This window comes from Lissotriton vulgaris, chromosome 5 (genome assembly GCF_964263255.1).
Source record: "Lissotriton vulgaris chromosome 5, aLisVul1.2, whole genome shotgun sequence".
In the NCBI taxonomy this organism is placed as follows: domain Eukaryota; kingdom Metazoa; phylum Chordata; class Amphibia; order Caudata; family Salamandridae; genus Lissotriton; species Lissotriton vulgaris.
The window spans coordinates 1,072,671,338-1,072,691,917 of record NC_141693.1 but is presented as its reverse complement, the minus strand read 5'-3'; the positions used below and the strand labels follow the sequence as shown (position 1 = coordinate 1,072,691,917).

Below are 20,580 nucleotides of genomic sequence, written 5' to 3'. Positions count from 1 at the left end.
TGGACCCGGTAGCTAGAGCATTGCCGAGTTGCTTGAGAGCAACAGCGGCAGCTGCGGTGTCTATCCGACAATCAGCAGGATTGGTCATGGATAATATGCTTACGGTGATGGTTCTGCATGCAGTTGACACTCTTTTGAATCGTACGAAAACTCAGCACTTGACGAGTGCGAGGTTGTCTGGGTACGAGCTGACGCTGTTGGCAAGTCCTATTCAGATAAAACGTTGCAATGTTCTGAACCCGGCGACTTTGTTACCAATCAGCACGGAGTCAGATGAAATAGCAGAACATGACTGTTATTTGAGGACTGAAGAGGAAACAAAAGGTCGAGTGGACCTTAAAAACACTCCTTTGGAAAATCCAGATGGAACTTTGTATGTGGATGGTTCATGTTTCAAATTGCCGAATGGTGATGTGACTACTGCGTATGCTGTTGTAACTTTGAATACTGTTGTGGAAGCTGCGAGATTGAATCAGAACTCTGCCCAGGCTGCAGAACTGATTGCTCTCACTAGAGAGTGTGTGTTAGCGAGAGGGAAACGTGTGAATGTGTTTACCGACAGCCAATATGCATTTGGCGTCGCCCATAGCTTTGGACGGTTGTGGAGAGAGAGAGGTTTTATGACGTCGCATGGTACGAAGATTCAGCATGGACAGCTTGTGAATGATCTTTTGGATGCACTTACGTTGCCTAAGCAGGTAGCGATTGTTAAATGTAGTGCACATCGTAAGGTGACGGATGATGTTGGTCGTGGTAATGCATTTGCGGATGAGACTGCTAAGGAGACTGCCCGGAACCTTAGCACTCAAATGTATGTGACGAGTTCGGTTAGGTGGCCTACAGAGACTAGTATGTGTGAGGACACTATAGAGAGTGTGAAAGCGATTCAAGATGAGGCCACCGAGACTGAAAAGACGAAGTGGAAAGAAAGTATGGGGAAGTTGGATGCGAATGGTTGTTGGGTTCATTTGTCGGAACATAAGAGATGGATGTTGCCGGATGCGTATGTGCTAGCTGTTGTGACAATGGCACATGGGTTAGCACATATTAGCGTGAAAGGTATTTGTAAGTTGTTGTCCCATGTGTGGAAGAATGATGGTATCACAAAATGTGCTGAACGGTTGGTTAAGAATTGTATGGTATGTATGTTGTACAATCCTGGTAAGGGAACCCCAACACCCCCTGGCCATTTTGCTCCCCCTTCATGTCCTTTTGAGGTGATTCAATTAGACTTCATCCATATGGAGCGATGCACCAACCTGAAATATGTTTTAGTTGTGGTTTGCGCGTTCTCCCGCTGGATTAAAGCCTACCCTCTCAAAGACAATACTGCCCTGTCGACTGCGAAAATCCTACTGAAGGAATACTTTCCTCGGTATGGAATGCCTCGGATTGTATGGTCTGATAACGGAAGTGAGTTGGTGGGGAGTGTGATGAAGAGTGTGTGTAAGGGCCTTGGAATTAATCAAAAATTCCATAGCGCCAATCATCCCCAGTCAGCTGGTTTGGTTGAAGGGTATAACGGCACCCTTAAACTAAAGCTAGCGAAGATTCAGGCTACGACTGGTCTCTCATGGCCTGACGCTTTACCCTTAGCTTTACTGTCAACTAGGGCAACCGTACACTCCCGAGTAGGGCTTAGTCCCTATGAAATAGTGTTCGGTCGTCCTGCGAATGTCTGGGGGGTCCCTAGACCGGGTGTGTTCTCTAGTCTTGAGTATCCAATGTTGATTGATTATCTACATGATCTGACTGCTAAACTGAGGTTAATTCACCAACAGGTTTACGAAGCATTGCCGACGCAGACGGAGGGTCCAGGCCACCAGCTCCAGCCCGGAGACTGGGTGGTAACACGCAACTTTGCCCGTAAGAAGAATTTGGAACCCCGCTTCACTGGACCCTACCAGGTCCTCCTTGCCACGAGAACTGCCGTCCGTTTAGAAGGCCGAAAAAATTGGGTGCATGCCACCCATACAAAGAAGGTTCCTATACCTTTACCGGCAGACTCGTGGGTGAGGAAGGGCATAGCTTCAACTGAATCCGAAGGATTGCCGGCTTTTGTACCTTTTAGTGACGCACAACCTGTCGGAGAATCCGCAGTGCAGCAGAAAGACATTGTTGAACATTTGCCACCAAAAGACTCAAGACCGGAACAGGTTACCCACGAAGGTTTCAAGTGTTGTCCCCTGGCACCGCTGGGTCTTAAATAACCCAGTCCTTCAAGGTGTCTTTCTTATAGAGCTCAGTGAAGTAAGTAACCCATGCATTCTCTGTGATAGCTATTTCTACAGTATTTGATGTTTTGTCTGTGAAGAATGGTACGCTCACAGCTTTCCAAAATCCTGTGTTATCCTTTAACACACTTGCTTCGTGTAAGGGCTGCCATGCTTCTTCTTTTAACTCTTTCTTGCGATTTGTTACTGCCTGGTGGTATGCTGTTCTTGGAGGCTTTGTGTAAGGCCTGCCATGCTTCTTCTTTTAACTCTTTCTTACGATTTTTTACTGCCTGGTGGTATGCTGTTCTGGCAGTCAAGTATATGTCAGCAGGAACATCCAAAGCTGCTATCCCTTTAAGCCTCCCAACACTCCTTTAACCCATTAAACCAAAGTCACCACATTTGTATGTATTTATGTATGTATACAGTATTTCAATAGGGCAAACCTAGCCAAAAAGTAGCAGGGCACTATACATGGTCAAAAACAAGCATAAAGACAATGAGTAAGAGTAAAAAAAGCTGGGTTGTGGATGGTTAATGCATTTTGATATAGTTTACTTTAAAGGGATAAATCTTTAATTCATTCCTAAATTGAGCAGGTGTTTGGCGCAGTCCTGTTGGGTATGGGATGTTGTTTCAGATGCTGTGTGTATAGATGGAAAATGTCTGCAGTACTTTTTCTTTTTTACACTCCTTAGTCAGCAGACTTATGTTGTCCACACATAAGGCACTTACATTGGTAAACCCTTTCAGGCGAATTTTGTTCAAGGTCTGCCTGCTGTACAACGTATAACGATTAACTTTGTCAAGATACTTTGGTCAAGAGACAATCATTTACAATTGTTTTAACCAGGGTAGCACATGAATGCAAATGGGGGGAGGTGGGGTTGTTCCTAACACACAGGCAGAGAGGTCCATACTCAAATGTTTAAGTTTAAGCAAGAATGAAAACATTTTATAGACTACCTAGGAGATTTATCTGTTATAATTTGCAAACACAATTATTGGATGTAGCTGGATACTAATATCTACATATTGGTGAATGTTGATCACATCATCCAGCACCATGTTCCCCAATGTTTATATGTAGATAATCAACAGGATAGGTCATAAAACATAAGCTGTGAGGCACTTGTCAAGTTAGTCACAAAGAATGGAAGTATGACATTTCAGCAGTGTTCTGCTACTCTCGAATTCAGCGGAACGCATCATCAGGAGTATCTTTTATTCAACAGCAACAAACATCACTTACAGACCCAGTACTGCCATAAATTAGGCATTATCCCTATTTAACAAATGGAAAGTGTATAAAAGTACCAATGTTTATCTCTGAGGTATATATTGCTGTGAAATCAGTACATCTATGAGAAATCCCCTTTTGGAGAAATGTTTGATACACATTGTTAAAAGTGGGATTAGGAGAGACGCCAGCAAACAGGTTTTTAGTATGCAAATTTTGGTTGTTTACCCCCCTTAGAATTTAGTGACTGTTTCTCTGGTGCTTTAGAGTCAGGATAGAAGTGTACGTATTTCTTGTCTTGCAGTTGTAAAAATGTATTGCCTTCAGTTCAAAAGTCCACTAGCTCTCAATCAAATCCAAACATATGATATTGTCTCTGTGAAGAGAGATGCACTACCCTGCAAAGTCTGAGAGAGACTTTCTTCATCTGTTTCTCTCTGATTAGCAGTCAGTCCCCCCTAATTTGGAGAAAGGAGGAAAACAGCTTGTAGTCAGTTTCTAACGCTGATTTTAATTTCATGTCTTCCTTTTTTATGTAAAACATTTACATTGCATGTCAATTTACTTAAAAAAATCTCTTTGAAAGGGGTATTTTAGCTTGTTAATGTACCCGCTCACTGACCCTTTACTGTATCCATTTATAAACCTCGATAAACCTCAGCAGCCTGTTTATAGAAAATCTTTAATTTCCAATGTAATTTGGTAACTAAAAATGAAAATCTACTATATTGCAAATGGTGTTTTCCCTCACATTGGAATACACGAATTGGATGCAAAATTGCTTACCAATTATTGTGCAAATTCCACTGATTAGTAAGCAGTCATTCCGAAATTGATTAATAAATTAAAAATCATTGAGGTATTTAATTTAACCTAACTAATTCATGGAGAAGTAGATGTAACAAAACTCAGTGCCCAGAGAGAGATGGTTGAATTAAAAATTGCATTGATTGTTATTACACTCACAGCAGTTTCTAATTCTGCTTGTCTATAATAACTGAATTTGTCAGTAACCTATTTCACTTGACCAGTTTTAATCTCATTAGCAACTTCAACTTTCCCTCAAAAGCTTCTTCCTCTTAGGTCTAAGCAAATTTCGTCGAGGAGCTCATATTATATCATCACTGACTTGGTCAAAGTCAATCTTTTCCCAAAAAATACAGAAAAGTGGGATCACTGCCTTAAAGAAAAAATAAGAAAGTGCGCCATCAAAATAGAATGCTCTTGAAATTCCAGTAAAGAAAAAAAGTAGCAACCATATGCATTTCTAATCATTCAAAAATAAATCTCAGTATCTCAGAACGGAAGGGAAAATAATTTGATCTAAAAATGCAAAACGAGCCCTTTAATCCTAGAGAAGAAATACGACCAATGAGTTAATAATACATGTGTTGTGGTACACATGAATGAGCATACAATTTGTAAACGCGCCCAGTGATAATTTACACTGGATTTCTTGATTTCTATTAACTGAAAGGTGTGCCAGAGGAAAGGACTTTCTTAAATATTGCAGAAGCGCGCACAGCTCTGCCACGCTTTAGCTCTTATTGCAGGCACGGATTTAGGGCCCCATCTAGTATTGGTAGGAGATCCTGCTCGCCTCATTACAAGTGCCTTAGCATATAACGCTCTTGCAGTATGGTGGATGGGATATTCTCCACGTTTGTGGCAGGCAACCGGTACGCCAAACTTTAAATCAGGCACTTTGGGGCATATTTACATGTTCTGACGCATCTCTGCAAATCAGCAGGGATTCGCCAGAACAGATACGTCATGCAATCCTCTCCTTCTGCCATCACAGATGCGCCGCATTTATAATGCAACATAACAAAAGAGAGATGCCAATACTGATGCTCTAATTCAAATGATCATGTATCATCCAAATGAAGCATACAATTCAACACTGGGTGGTGCTATTTAAAAGCTGTTTATTGAAAACAATTTAAGAGATGCAAAGTGGTAAACGTAGTACCTCATTTCATTTACGATTTACTACCAAAAATGAAAAAGGACTCATTGAAGTAAAATCACAACCATAACATCACTATCATCGCTGATCAGACATATCACAGTCATACCACTAGCATTCACACATTCATACAACAAACTCCGCACAAACTAGTGGATTCAGTACACCAGTGTGAGAAGTAATCGGTCTGCTCTATATTCAGAAATAATCAAAACAATAATTTTCTAAAACAATACACTCCTATTGGTTCATGACAGTCAACTTTTTCCAAACCCTATATTCTACAAGGGTGGTGTATAGTGAACCAAGTGCAACATCAATCAGCACAAGGGTAACAAAAGCAGACCAGAACAGTGGCCTACGAGTTTCGAATCCCTATTGTTCATAGGGGATTCTCCTCAGGGCCAATGTTTTTCCCTTTGTGCCTTTTTTTCATCTTTCTCTTCCTCCTTCTCTACCGTTTGTGTGTTTTTTCCTCTCTTGCTCGTGGTCAATATCTGATGAGGAAAAATAAGTGTCTGTCCCCAAATATGGTAGCAATTATGCACTGGTAATAACAAACATGCAGCCAAAGCAAACCAAAATCGAAACCTTTTCTGGAGGTTAGGTACAGTGTAAAGAATATTGTGTGAAGAATCTGACTAGGTGTAATGGGAGTTACTGCCGAGTAACATTGGTATTACTTACTTCATAAATGGCAAGTTGGTACTCAATTCATCCACCATGAGTGCTGGTGAATGATGCATCTATCCTACCTTCAACCTGTGCATACCATCGTTTAAGAGGAGATTGACCAACATAAAATCAATCTAGCATTGCAGTTCAACAGCACGAAGAAGCACAGAGCCTCCTTATTCTAAACCAGCAGTTCTGAAACTGTGGTTTGGGGATCCCTGGGTGTCCGCAAAACCTACTCAGGGGGTCAACGACTGTTTAACAACTAAAATAATATTAACATATTAATAAAGTATATATCAAGACAGATACAAAACGTAACATTTCAAATTAAAAAAAAAAATTCTGTAAATGTTTAGGAATTTGAATTTGGAGGCTCAAAAGTAAGTTAGTATCCTCTGATTGATTCACTGGAGCAGTGCAATTGCATCAAACAGAATAGAGTATGGACAATGGATAGCCTCAGTTGAGTTTATAAAAGTTATAACCTTCTTATTTTTGATTTTTATTATATTTGTGAAGTAAATAAAATATTTAATCATTTGTGAATTTGTTTGGTGAGTGTTTGTTTCTGGAACTTTGTGTATTGGTTTGAGTTTCAAATTATTGAAGCTGCTGAGGCTTTTGTCTGAATCAATGGGGGGACCCGCGATTCCAATAATGATTCAGTGGGGTCCCCAAGATTTTAGAAAAGATTAAGTAGGGGGTCCATAGAAGTAAACTATTTAAGAACCACTGTATTAAACTATAATGACAACCGCAGGAAGAAGAAGAAAAGTAAAAGACAGGATGATGTCTGCTTCCTGAGACAGATTTTCTGTTTGGATGCCTGGTGCTTCCACAGACTAGCAGCATACACATGGCAATATTTCATCCAAACCTGGGACCTGAACGTTTCAGAAGCAAATATATTTAAGTTGTTATGATGCTCTCATTAGCTCTAACCAATGGACAGTATAGCGGTACAGTAACATTTTCCTTAGGGGAGAAAGATGAAGATAAAGACATTTGACCACAGTGTTTATGTGAAAGGACAAAGTTCATCAGTGAATCAACTATGAATTTCAGGTTCTAAACATTTTGTAGGATCTTCGTGGCACATAAGGACTTGTGGGTAACTTGAAGAGGATTCAATGGAATCTTTACCACTCATCATCAGGGCTTCAATTTCAACTCCATTCAAAAGGGGAAGCTCTCCTTCAAATCTAGCTTAGACAATTAGCAATGTTAGTCTTTTTCTTTGGTTTGTTTTCGGACTGAAAATAATTTAGTTGTTGTCAGTTTAGCTGGATGATTACCTGATAAAACTTAGAGAATTATTCTAGAAGATGCACATAGACATCAAAAAGCACACAGGATAAGGATTACCTCTCTGGTATTACGATTGACACGGCGTATGATAAACATTGTGTTGACCCAGTGTGAACTACCGTGCTACAGTTTGAAAGTAATGATCGGATCTTTTTTATGTAAACACCTCCATTCCGGCCCAATCATTATGTTTACTCAAAATTATATTGAGTTCCGTGGTAGCTAGACTCCTGAGAAGTAGAAGAGCATGAGACCTGAATTTTTGGTATCATCTAGTTGAGACCAGGTGTCAGACCCCATTCGGAGGGTTGGTGTGGGAGACACAGATCAGTGGTAGGAGACACCGGGTTTCAACCATGCAAACAAAACACTCCTTCTGCACTTGACTGTCAGGGAAGAGGGGGGAAGCAATTAAAGGTTTCTCAGGGAGGTCATGTTCTAGAACATGAGTTCCAAAATCAACTATCAAACAAAAGACATCATGATGTACTGTCCAGCCCAGTGCTTAGTTTAGTAAAAGCAAAGTACTTTAATATCACAGCAAATCGAAATACTACACATTTCAATAGGACTCAGTTACATGGTTATGATTTAACCAACAATGCCTAGTAAAACATAACACTCACTATGGTACCTCCTCTACGAAGTGCTCCCAAAGTCTACAGTGACTATATAAAAGTAAAACTATAGGCATAGATTAGGTACAGGTACAGTTCTTTAGCGATAACCCCACAGAATAATTTGTAGATCAGTTCAAAGATTTCTTGTCATGATCAATTCATTCTTTCTCATTTAGGTTCCACTTTAGCTACTTACAGTGATGCAGAATGTGCAGTGCTGGCATGAGTGCTCATTTGCTCTGCACCTTCATTGTCGGCTCCAGTGAGGTGCCCAGCCTCGCTCTAGACTCACACTGGTTGGGGTTGAGTAGCTTGGCAGGCCTGCCAGGCGGGCATTCTTGTTCAGTGGATGTGGCCTCAGGGCCAGTTTCAGATGGATCATAAACTTTGGAAATTGCAGCTTCTGCCCCAGTTTCAGAGAGGTTCTCTTCTTCATGCGTTGAGACCTCTGCACAGGTTTCAGAGATGTGATAGTCTTCGTGACACTTGCGGCCTTCAAGCTGAGAACAGGGCTTCTTATTTGGTAGTTAAGATAGGTCAGTTGCCAGGTACACTAAGGTGTGGACGTGATAACACTATTCCTTTGGGAATATTACAGAACTTCTGGACAGCACAATGTTTTTTCAGGCTTGATATATTGATGCAGTTCACTTCGGAAAGTGCACTGGGAGACCAGGAGACATATCACATTACAGGTTGGCTCCAGCTCAGCTGCTCATGGTAGTTAGATGCTTGGGTGTTCCTCCCATCAAGAACACAGCTAAGATTCTTCTACTGGACAGCACCTGCAGTGCCAGCCATTCCCCTTCTTTCTATAGGCATCTAAGTGCTAGGTAGATCAACAGGATCTCCAGAAAGTTGTGAATATTCCGGTGTTGTCCCCTCACCTCTGGGATGTTGGTTGTCATGCAGAAACCAACCCTGGTTACATAGCAGCTCTTCAGTAGTCTTCAGAGCACTTATGTCATAGTCCTGGATGAAATTGGATCTAGAACGCAGTGGGATGATAGGGTCCTACAGTTATACTCATTTTTCAGACAAGGGATGTGTATCCACTACCTATCATTTTTGGGACTGATTTGGAGTGGTCCCTCTTCGAATTTGCTGGTTGTAGTGCAGACACAACCTTTGTGCAAGGTGATGGCTGCCAAGGGCTGCAGTGATGGGGCTGACACTGAGTGGGGTTATTCAAAACAAGTGCACAATGAAGTGTTACATCTCTACGCCTGGCTGCCATCAGCCTTCCTGAAATCAGAGAAAGAGAGAAAGACAAGCCATGCCTGGGAACGCCGTCACTTTCAACAACATAAAACTGCGGACTCTCGACTCACACCTACCAACCCTCAAAGGGCAATGCTCAGGATGAACTAATTGGCAACTCCTTGCTAAAATAACTTCATAGAATTTCTAAAGGTAGCCCTATCTCCATTCTCCCTCAGTCAAGAGTCTGCATTCCTGTGGCTGGTAGGTGAAGATCCAGTCAATATACTTTCACTGTCCGGGGAAGCAGCATCCACCCTTCATCTCATGTCATGGTAAACCAAGGGTTGTCAAAAATTATTCCCACTGGTCGTAGCACCCAGATTCTCACCATAGATGTTTTTTATCATTGCGTGCTACAAAGTTGCTCTCCCTGTGACATTTGGCATGCATGCTGAATGTCAGCACAAGGGTCTGGGCGGGAGGGGGGGTCACTTTAATGGCAGTATACTGCACTCCTTTTTGACACAAGAATATGGTCTGGTTTTGACAATATTTCACAAAACTCAGTAAGCTGCTGAAAACAGTTTATGTGATCAACCCTGGGTATGGACAGGAGTCCTCTGGTGGCTATGAGGTCTTGTTTGGTGCAGCTGTGAAGTATCATGAACAGGCTTAAGCCACAACACTCACTCTACATTGGTGTGGTGGCAGGGCCAACAACAAGTCAGGATACCAGTTTCACATGTAGATGGATCAATCCGGGCAAGAACACACATCTGTATGCAATGAGGGGACACTCCCACCCCAACACAGAGAGATATTTGAGGTTATTGTCCTGGGTGGGTTGGGGCCTGTGCGAAAGTTGTTTGGGACATCCAATCCACCCAAAATCATTTAAAAAAATCTGGAATTAGTAATTATTTTTAAATACATTTTGTGTTTTAGTTCTGTAGGTTTATAGGAATAGGGTGGAAAGTAATTTAATTGCAATTAAGTAATTATTTAATTTTATTTATTGCTAATAATAATTTTATGTTCAATAATTATTAATTGGTAATTATGTTTTAATAATTGGTAATTAATTTTAGTTAATTAATTAATTATTTGGTCATTATATTAAGTGTATTCATTTATTTTTGAAGTGTGTTTTGAGGTTATAGGGCAATAGTGTGGGAAGCAATTTAATTGTAATTAAGTAATTATTTATTTTATTGTTGAGTATTGACAATTAATTTATTGTAAATTAAATATTAATTGCTAATACCTTTTTAATAATTAATACAATTTTGGGGAAAGTAATTTATTGTTCATTAATCAATATTTGGTAATTAAATTTGATTAAATATAATTTATTGGCATTTATCAATAATGTATTGTTAATTAATTATTAATTGCTAAAAAACAATTATAATTATAGTTTTGGGGTTTTGAAACTTAATTAGCTTTTACTTCATTATTATTTGGTAATTATTTTTTATAAATATTTAATTGTTTTTATCATTCATTTAATTGTTAATTAATTATTAATTGGTAATCATTTTTAAGTAATTATTTATTGGAATTTTTAATTAATTTATTGCTATTCAATAATTAAATTATTTATTTTAAAACAAATAGTTTAATTATTAGTAAGTTATTTTAACCCCTACACTATCCAACACTTTCCCTACTGTTGCACCCTCTAGAGTTGGAATAGTAATTTTTACCCCTACGCTACCCAACACTTTCCCTACTGTTGCACCCTCTGAAGTTAGAATAGTAAATTTAATCCCTACGCTATCCAACACTTTCCCTATGGTTGCACCCTATGGAGTTAGAATACTAATTTTTACCCCTACACTATCCACCACTTTCCCTACTTTTGCACTATCTGGAGTGGAAATAGTAATTTTTACCGCTACGCTATCCTATATTAACTGTTTTAGTTAATGTAGTGTATAATTTATTTTAAATATTTTTTTTACCTTTGTTATATATAGTTTGATATTTTAATGTATATTGTTGTATGTGTATGTATGTATTTATAATGTATATAATGTTTTTTAAAAATGTATAAGTTATTATAATAATTATTTGTAAATATTATTAAGTAATTATATATGTCATATTTTATATGTATATGTTTTTTTTACCTTAATTGTATTACTTATAATTGTTAAAAAAATGTAACTATGTTTATTTTAATTTTTTTTTATTTATTATTAGTTTTTAAACATAAAAAAGAAATTTTTAACAAAAATATTTTTGACAACAATATTTTTTCCCCGATATTTTTGTACTTACCATGATGTAGATGGGATTTCAATATTCTTGACATCGATATTCTGCCTCCGATATTTTGACGTCGATATTTTTGACGTGGATATTCTTTCAGTAATTAGTTTTAACCATGTCTTTGTTGAAAGGGAAGATAAGCCTGGCGCACAGGGGACTCTGTAGGATTGGGTATTTACCTGCGTTAGGACTTATGACAAAGGTATACACATGTAGGGAAAGTCAGTGTGGTTTACTGTCTTGTCTGCACTGATACTCCATTATATACTTATGGGGAAGGCTGCCCTAGAGTGCAGCTCTGATTCCCCTTGGGCTACAGTCATACTGATTTACAGTAACCTGTGTGAAAAGATCATTTCGGCAAAGACATATCTGTACAGATTATGGGTCATCCAGGAATGTCATATTTCTCTTTCTCAGCTCAAGATCAGAGCTTAGGGCTTTTGTCATCCTGCTGGGCTGGGTTAATTACTTATTCCTGCAGTGGTCGGAACAAAGACCTCCCCCATGAAGGGAAAAATTTAAACAGCGTAAGTCAGCTCTTGAAGAGGAAAGGGGGGCAAATTGCTCTTCTTCAATCACCCAGCTGTCACCCTGTGCCAAGAAGCAGGTTTGTTCAAGCACAATAAACAAAGGAGGGAACCCAGTCCTCTGAGGCCAAACTAGGAGGGGGCCTCCTTTGAAGTTTGGCTGTAGAAGGTCCTGACAGTGATGTCACTGAGGGTTGATGCGGACACCCCCAGGGTAGATGTTGTAAGTGACTCCAGGGTGACACCAGTTTGAAATATCCCAGCAGGATGTGCAGGGAGGTTGGGGCAAGGGCAGAGGTGTGATGTAGCACTTCAGGAAAGGACAGAGGTGCATCCTTGCGCAAACCTCCCACTCCAACTTAAATGCTCCTATGCAGGAGAGAGCTCTCTCTTGGCTGCGCTTTTGTGCTGGACACCGTGTTAGAAATGGGGGTCTCTATTTGGCAGAGGTAGGTACCTTCTGTTAAATAGGGACCCTTGCTTCTAGTCAGGGTAAGGGGGATAGACACTTTAAATAACCCCTGCTAACCACATTGGTAGCTTGGCACGAGCAGACAGGAATATCCCAAAGGCAAAGTGTAAAGTATTTGTACCAACACTCATAGTAACATACTGATAACACCACAAATGGACACCACACCAGATTATAATAATACAATATCTTTATCTAAATAACAAGGCTACAACAACAAAAATCCAACATACACAGTAAACAATATTACTTTCAAAAGGTTTCAAGAACTTGTACCGTGGAAAACTATGGATGCATGACTTTTCTGCAAAGTACCTGTAGTTGCGTCAAAATTCACAAGGCCAAACAACCACAGAGTAAAGAAGCATCAAAAACAAAGAGATGCATCAGTTCCTGAGACCTTGGGGAGGCGGTGCAACCGTTTGCTGCACGCAGAAGAAGTGATGCGTTGAATCCGTTCTGTAGAGGGAAGTGATGCGTCAATTCTTTGTGCCGGTTCTGGTTCGCAGGTGATGGGTTGTGAAAAATTGTTGCACAGGTATGATGCGTGGAAATCCGGGATGTGTCGGTAAAAAATGCGGCGAGCGGCAGTGTGTCTGTTTTCGTCTGCCTCGACTCCTTGATGTGTTGATTCTTGCCGCAGCAACATGCACTCCATGAGTTTTCGTAGAGGCACAGTGATGCGTGGAAATTCTCACGCCGTGGAGATGCGTCAGAAAAACAGCAGCAAGAAGAGCGATGCATCAAGCAGCACAACAACCTCCAGGGGTCCAATACTGGCACAAGCACCTCCTGACAGGTCAAAACTCACAGCAGCAGAGTTTAGGGAAGCTGGGGGTGAAATCTTTGTGTCCCTGAGACTTCAGAACAGGAGGCCATCACACACAGGCACTTGGAGATCTCCTTCAAGCAGGCAAAGTCCTTTTCCACACAGCAAAGTCCTTTTCCTTCCCTTGGCAGACACAGCAACGAAAGTGGTATATTGCGAATTCCATAGCGATTTCCAAATTTGCGCTGAAACAGGTTAGCGAAAACAACAAATCTGGGAATCACATTTAAGAATTCGCAATGGAATGTATCATCCAATCGCAAATAGCGAAATAAGGGAATTCGCAAAAATCGCAATTACCATCAAGTGGGAGCAGGTTTAACCAGGTGCAAAGTATAAAATGAAGCCCAGAATGCAACACACTCTTATCCACAATGTCTGGGCTCTACATGATAGTGAGGAGGCGAAGACTGAGAGCCGTGGCGCAGAGGAGGAGACCGCAGGAGAGGATATTCTGGTTGCGCACCACCATCTTCCAGCGCACTGAGGAGGACATCTACACCCATTACAGACTGGAGGAAGAGAGCATACTTGATTTAATTGAGGAACTCAGGCCCCACCTAGAACACCCCAACCGCAGGACACAGTCCATACCCACACACATCCAGGTCCTGTGTTCACTACACCTGCTGGCCTCAGGCAGTTTTCAGGGGGTCATAGCCTCAGCAGGAGGGGTGTCACAAAGTGCCCTGTCGCGCTTCTTCCATGCGTTCCTCGACGCCATGACACATAGGATGCAACACCACATACACTTCCCCAGCACCCCACAGGAACTAGCACAGACCAAGCAGGACTTTTACAACATTGCCCAATTTCCCCACGTCACAGGATGTATAGATGGGACACATGTTGCCATTTCACCCCCCTCAAACATACAGTATGTATTCCGGAACAGGAAATGCTACCACTCACTGAACATACAGATGGTGTGTGATGCCAAAACCATAATCACCGACATAGTGGCAAAGTATCCTGGAAGCACACATGACGCCTTCATATTCCGTCACAGTGGGCTATACCGTAGACTCTCAAGAGGGGAATTTGGAGAAGGATACCTACTAGGTAAAAGCACACAATGACAGCCCACATTCCAAATGGCAGTGACAGTGACTGACCTTTCTAAATTTTCACCCACAGAGGACAGTGCCTATGCAGTCTGGGATTTCATCCTGACAGCCTACCTGAATCCTGCCACTGCTGGGGAGCGACGCTACAACCGGGCACACATTTCAACAAGAGGCACCATCGAGAGAACATTTGGCATATTGAAGAGCAGGTTCAGATGCATTCACAAAAGTGTAGGAGCCCTCCAATACAGCCCAGAAACGTGCTGCAAAATTGTAGTAGCATGTGCCATGCTGCACAACATTGCTATCAGGAAAGGGACACCAATGGAGTTGAGTGACTCAGAATCCTCCGACGTGGAGGGACCTGGACCTGTGTACATGGAAGCTGGCGTAGCTGCTGCTGCAGCTGGGCGACAGAGGGGTGATGAGATCATGCACAACTACTTCTAGGTGAGAAATAATGATACAACGACAACTTAAGCCTTTGCTAATGTGTTTAAATCCCAATTGCAACAATGTCACACACCCAAATAAACATAAAGGAACTCTCCCAATCCAATGCACATGTTGAATTCACAGTGCACCAATTTTAGTCAAATCACAGTAAATGCAACACTGTTGCTGGCCCTATTTCTCCCCTGTGTGTAATAGTCATTTTGCAGCAGTTCCTATTGGTGTGTGGCAGGCCTGTTGCTCCTGCCACTACGGCGCCTCTCAACAGTGGGTGGTGGGGTGTTGGAGCTCCGCACTGACTGTGAGTCATCCTCACTGGGGGTCAGCACCCCTGGACCAGCAGTACGCAGTGCACGCAGTTCATCAAGGGTAGCAGTTGACTGCACTACCACAGTGGCAATATCCTGGATTCTGTGAGAGAACTCACGCTGGGTCTCTATGGCACGCCTTGCCAGCATATTGGTGGAGGAGGCCAGCCGGTTAATAGCGCAAGTGTAGTGGTCCATTTCTTTGCGCCTGGCTGCGCGTTCTGCTCGCAACTCGGCAGTCAGCTCCTGCACAGCCCCCTTGATTTCTTGGCAAATTCCCCTGTTCCCTGCCCTAATCTCTCGCTGAATTGCCTTCATATGTTTCGCTTGCAGGCGGTGTACCTGGAGCAAGTGCATTTTGAAGCCAGCAAACACAGAATCATCCGGATGCTCACTGGAGCTGAAGCCCCTGCAGGGTCTACGCCTGCCTGTGGTCTGTGGTCTTGACTCCTGCTGCTGGGTAACTGGTGCTTCAGACTGCACTATCACATTGTCCTCATCCTCATCTTCCATGATCTTCAATGGCCTCACAATCCTACTTCTGTGTCCCTGTGGTTGGCTAAAAGGACAGTCCTCCCCATCTGTATCCTGGCCCTGGCTAGCTTCTCCAGAGGCTTGGGGTCCCTTGTCACTTGCACTGGCTGTTGCCTTTCCACTTGCAGGTGCTGTGGATAGAACAGCACACATTAATATATTGTTCCTGTCATGTGATGTTCAAATAAATTCTTTCACAATGTTCCCTAACTTTACTTGTGTCATTCACCTTTCCTGACCTGCACATGTGAAATTTGCTTTTGTTGGATGCTACAACAAACATTACTGACTATTGTGACTACATCTCCCATAATGAATTGCTGTGAGTGCCTGTGCACTTGCTCTGGGCTGACATGTTGTTCCCCTTATTCCTAGGTCGCTGCAGGGGGTTGCTGGGGGTGGTTTAGGGTGGGAAGGCATGCTCCTTACCTGGTCTTGCAGCTGGTTGGGCTGAGCTGTCTAGCAGGGACACGCCGCAACACTCTGTGGAGGCAGTGTGCCCTCTACCAGTTCCTCCAGTGGCATAGAGTCTGTGACATTGGAGGTTCCCCCACCGGTGAGCTGGGACTGCTCCAGCCTGACAGCCAACTTCTCCATGGAACGCTGGCGCAGGTCGTACCAGCGCTTGCGCAACACTTCTATTGTCCTGTGTGCCACTCCAAGGGCATTTACCTTGGCTTGGATGCCTTCCCAAATCCTTCTTTTCCTGGCTTCAGGCACCTTGTGTGAACTCCTCCCAAATATTGCCTCATGGTTTTGCACCATTTCTGTGTGAGGGTTTCTAGTTCTGCCTCAGAGAACTTGAGCTTTCTCTTCCTGGCTGCTTCACCCTCTTGCTGCTCCTGCTGGGTTCTGGAACATCCTTATTTCCACCTTCTGCCATGGCTCCTGAGTAGCAAACAACACTCACACACTCTCTCAGTATCAATCCTGAAGCACCATGGGAAATCACTCACTTCCTGGATGGTGATGTCATCATAAAGCATCAGGATTGCGATTGGATGTTTCCAGAAAATCGCAAAATAGCGATTTCTCCCGTTGGAACATCGCTATTTTGCGATTTTCGGACTGCGATCTCGCAATTTTGCGATTTTTGGACTGCGATCTCGCAAATTAGCGATTTTTTAAGATTACGGAATCGCTATTGGCCATCGCGCAATTATTTAGTGATTATGGCTGAATCGCTAAATATTTGCGATTGTGTTGATACATGCCGATTTGCGATTCTGAATTTGAGATTCGGTAAAATTCGCAATTTCAGAATCGCAAATCGTTTTCTTGATACATATGGCCCTTAATGTCAAAACACTGCAGCAACATATTTCACAGAAAAGTGATCTGCTATGTTGAAAAAAATCTACATTTATACATTAATTAAGTCATCCCTAAAAGCCATCAAAAACACGGTCTTCGATCTTTAATGTATAAAAGTGGGCTATGCTAATTATGAAGAAAAACATGCCTCTATAAAATATTTTTTGTTAATGGTTGGCTAGGAGGAAGCCTCATTATGAATAATTATCTATTTTTACACATTTGGACAGAAAGTGCTAGAAACTTGCTTACATGTTCCTACAGTGATGCAAGTTGATATTTGTTATCTGTACTGGAGATTTAACTTTAAAAAAAAAAAACAATATGTTCTGCCTGTATGCCTTGTAGCAATTAAAACCAGTGTTGCTGCGCTTTCCTTATAATCGCAATAATTAGCATCCCAAACGGATGCAGAGACCTGCCATAGTAGACATTTTCCATCAAATTTTAAAGGCAGGAAGGTGGCTGTGCGTGAATCACTTAACACTTTACTGGGATGTACCATTCAGGAATATACACCAAGAGCTGTCATCACAAATGTCCAGAGCACAGGCCTGCCTTGACACTGAGATGCTAGAGGAAGGCTCAAGTGGCAGAAGCCTTCTATTTACGGAATTATCTCAGACATTAGTTTCTATCCACAGCTGGAGGAACGCTGTACACAGTTATGGAAGATGAGGTAGTTCTTGATTGTCATGGGGCTAGATTTGGGTAGTCGTTGGGCTTGAAGATCCTGATTCTGCCATCTTGGATAGATTCCTCAAGGAAAGATTACAGGGAAGAAGGAAAGGACGTTCTAAAAAGAAAGTTGAGTATAGAGTTAATTCTACATGTATTGGGTCTAGTGAAGCTATCAATTCCTGACTAGTGCATTGGATTTAAATTACACCCCACCACCTGTACATTAGAATATTCCTCAAACTGAAAGAAAACAGAATAAAGAAGCCTGCATGGCTTACCTGTGAAGAAGCCTGAGGTGTATCCTGCTGACCACTTGAACCCAGGAGGAAACTGGTTCTGCACTCCAAGGTTCAGTGCTCCAAGGATCAGTTGTCTGGCCTTAGTAAACTTTCTCAGAGACACACAAGTCTGAAGAAAGTCTCCTTCCTATGTGGAGGTACCACCTGCCCAGTGGATTGCACTGGACACTGTAAAATCTCTTGTTCGAGAGGAACCATGACCCAAGAATCTTCTTTGAGGACCTGGGAGCTGCAGAAGAGACCAGGATAGGCTTTCTGAGCATCAGCAAAGGTATGCCTCCGGAGGACCAGAACAAAACCCCACAAAAACATGAGAAAGCTGGATCCCTGCCTGCAATGGATTACCAATTTGGACATCTCTGCAATCTTTGTTTCAAGGTTAGAGACTTTAGCAAGATCACCTCAAAGAACCACTTTATCCCCTCTGAACATTCTTCAGCTTTACCCTTCAGTGCCAGTTATAAAATTGAGCTTTATCATCTGTGAGCTTTTGATTAAAAATCTCGAGGTTTCAGTGTATCTGAATTTGGAGGAAACTAGGCATCTTTAGCTTCCTGTATTGCCGCTTCGGAAGAAAACGAAAACCCCAAAAAATTACCAAATCCTGAAATAAAACTTTTGACTCCGGAGCCTGTTAGCTTCACTATAGTCGCCCTTAGATCATGCTTAGGCCCTGGTCTACTGTAAATATTGTTTTTCTCTGACATCTTTTAATTACAAATTTTATAATGTATATATGTGATTACAGTGATCAGTTTCAACTCCTTCCTATACTCAGACCTCACTTCCTCTCTGACTCTTCCTTCCCAATTCCCTGTTTTATATGCTCTAGCCAGACAGACCTCTTCTTCCTAGGCTTGCTAAATGTGATGGATTTCACACAAGATAAAGCTTACCTTTTCATTTTCAGGTCTTTGCAATTACTGCATTTGTAAATCAATAGAAATGGTACCATGCACACCAAGCTACTGCAAGGAGTGACTGCAGTAAACGAATCAATCCACCTATATAATGCATGGTTAGAGATGAAATGTGCAGCAGGTGGACTTCAAGGGGATTGTGCACATGGTATGTTCTCAAGGCAAATTTGCTGGGCAGTAGCAGGATATCAAGGTAATTGGTGGAATGATGCATACATGTTCACACTTTCTGAATAATGTATGAATGCTCTTTATTAGGGTGATTCACAACATACGCTACAGCTCAAGATACTTACCATGATGCCAGATGTCAAAGATTATGCTGTGAAGAGAACAAAGCTAGTTACATCATTAAGTTTGATGCCACTGGGCTAATGGTCATGTGAGGGCACTGAAGCATGACTATCACCCTTCAGGCTGCTCTGACTGGTTGAGACTTGGTTTGAGTAAGATCCTCCTCACTCTAGTATGGAGACAAGAGAATGGAGTAAGCGCCTTCTGAGCTTGAGAGAAATAGATAGGACACGTGATGGGCACATTTTAGGCTCTCTATTAACTGATCCTCTCAAGCATTGCTGGGCTCCTTGCTACACAAGAGGCATACGGGCACACTGCAGTGGGACAACGGGGGAAACGGTTAGGTCAACTTTACAAATTAAGATCCAATCCAGGAGCATGGGTCACCATTTACACCATCTAGTACCAAGCATAAAAAGGTGTGATTAAGTTAAGATGTATCGATGAAATGTAGATGCCCCTTTAGTAGACAACTGCATCATTCAGGAAGGAGTCAGTATGTTCCGGAATTATTTCAGGCTCAATATAGTTATGTAGATAATGCGGAAAGTGAGTTTTCCAATGTATAATTCATAAAAAGGTGAGTGCAGCGGCCCAAAGTGTTTCTCAGAAGCTTGCTGCAGAAAGACTATTTGCCAAACATTAGTGCTGCCTAGTCTTGATTCCACCCCATACCTCTCTCGTCCTCCATGCTACACTTATATATTATTTTACCTCACTCTTTCGATGTTTCACCTTTTCCTACCGTTGTCACTGTTTTGCCACATACCATGTGTTTGTTTTCCTTTTCTGTCCCTTTCTCTCTTGCTCCATGTCAAAATGACTGCTGATACCACCAGCACAAATTAAGCTTTGTCGGTTCTTTACTGTAAACTCCTTCGATAAGATACAAATGCATTTTAGGAGCAGAGCTGGTGTTCTGCCTGTAAGCAGTTACTGCCAGTGTTGTCATGTGGAGCCATTTACCAGTTTCCGAATAACGGCCGGCGTCCAATCGGAGCCAGACTGGAGAGGGTCATTAACAAGGGTAACTGCTGCCTAACTTATGAGGTGTTTCGAGCCAGCACGGACCAAACATCATAATGGATTCATTTTATGGCTTCAGAGATGGGGCTGCTGCTATATAATCTATAAAACATAAAATTATTACCGAAATGCAAATACCTCATGCACCTCTACGTGCGGCGTATGCCTGGAACACACAGGAAACATCCATCAGTTTTATCTAAAGTGAACTTTGTTCGCGATGTAAAAATCACAGAAAAATGATGGTCTGAGTTCACTTAAAGGAAATAAAGAACAAGCGGTGAAATCATGCAGTGGAAGCCTGGATAAAAATAGTGCTCCCCTGTCGATGGAAAGCGAAGA

At 41.8% G+C, this 20,580-nt stretch overlaps 1 protein-coding gene across 1 annotated transcript in view; it reads right to left on the bottom strand.

Annotated features, from left to right (window-relative positions):
• Positions 1 to 20,580, bottom strand: part of SORCS3 (sortilin related VPS10 domain containing receptor 3) — a 1,546,015-nt gene that overhangs the window by 1,509,349 nt on the left and 16,086 nt on the right. Inside the window, exon 5 of the mRNA XM_086919577.1 lies at positions 15,160 to 15,832. Within this exon, the coding sequence (XP_086775703.1) occupies positions 15,160 to 15,832 (673 nt within the window). The remainder of the gene's footprint in view (positions 1 to 15,159; positions 15,833 to 20,580) is intronic.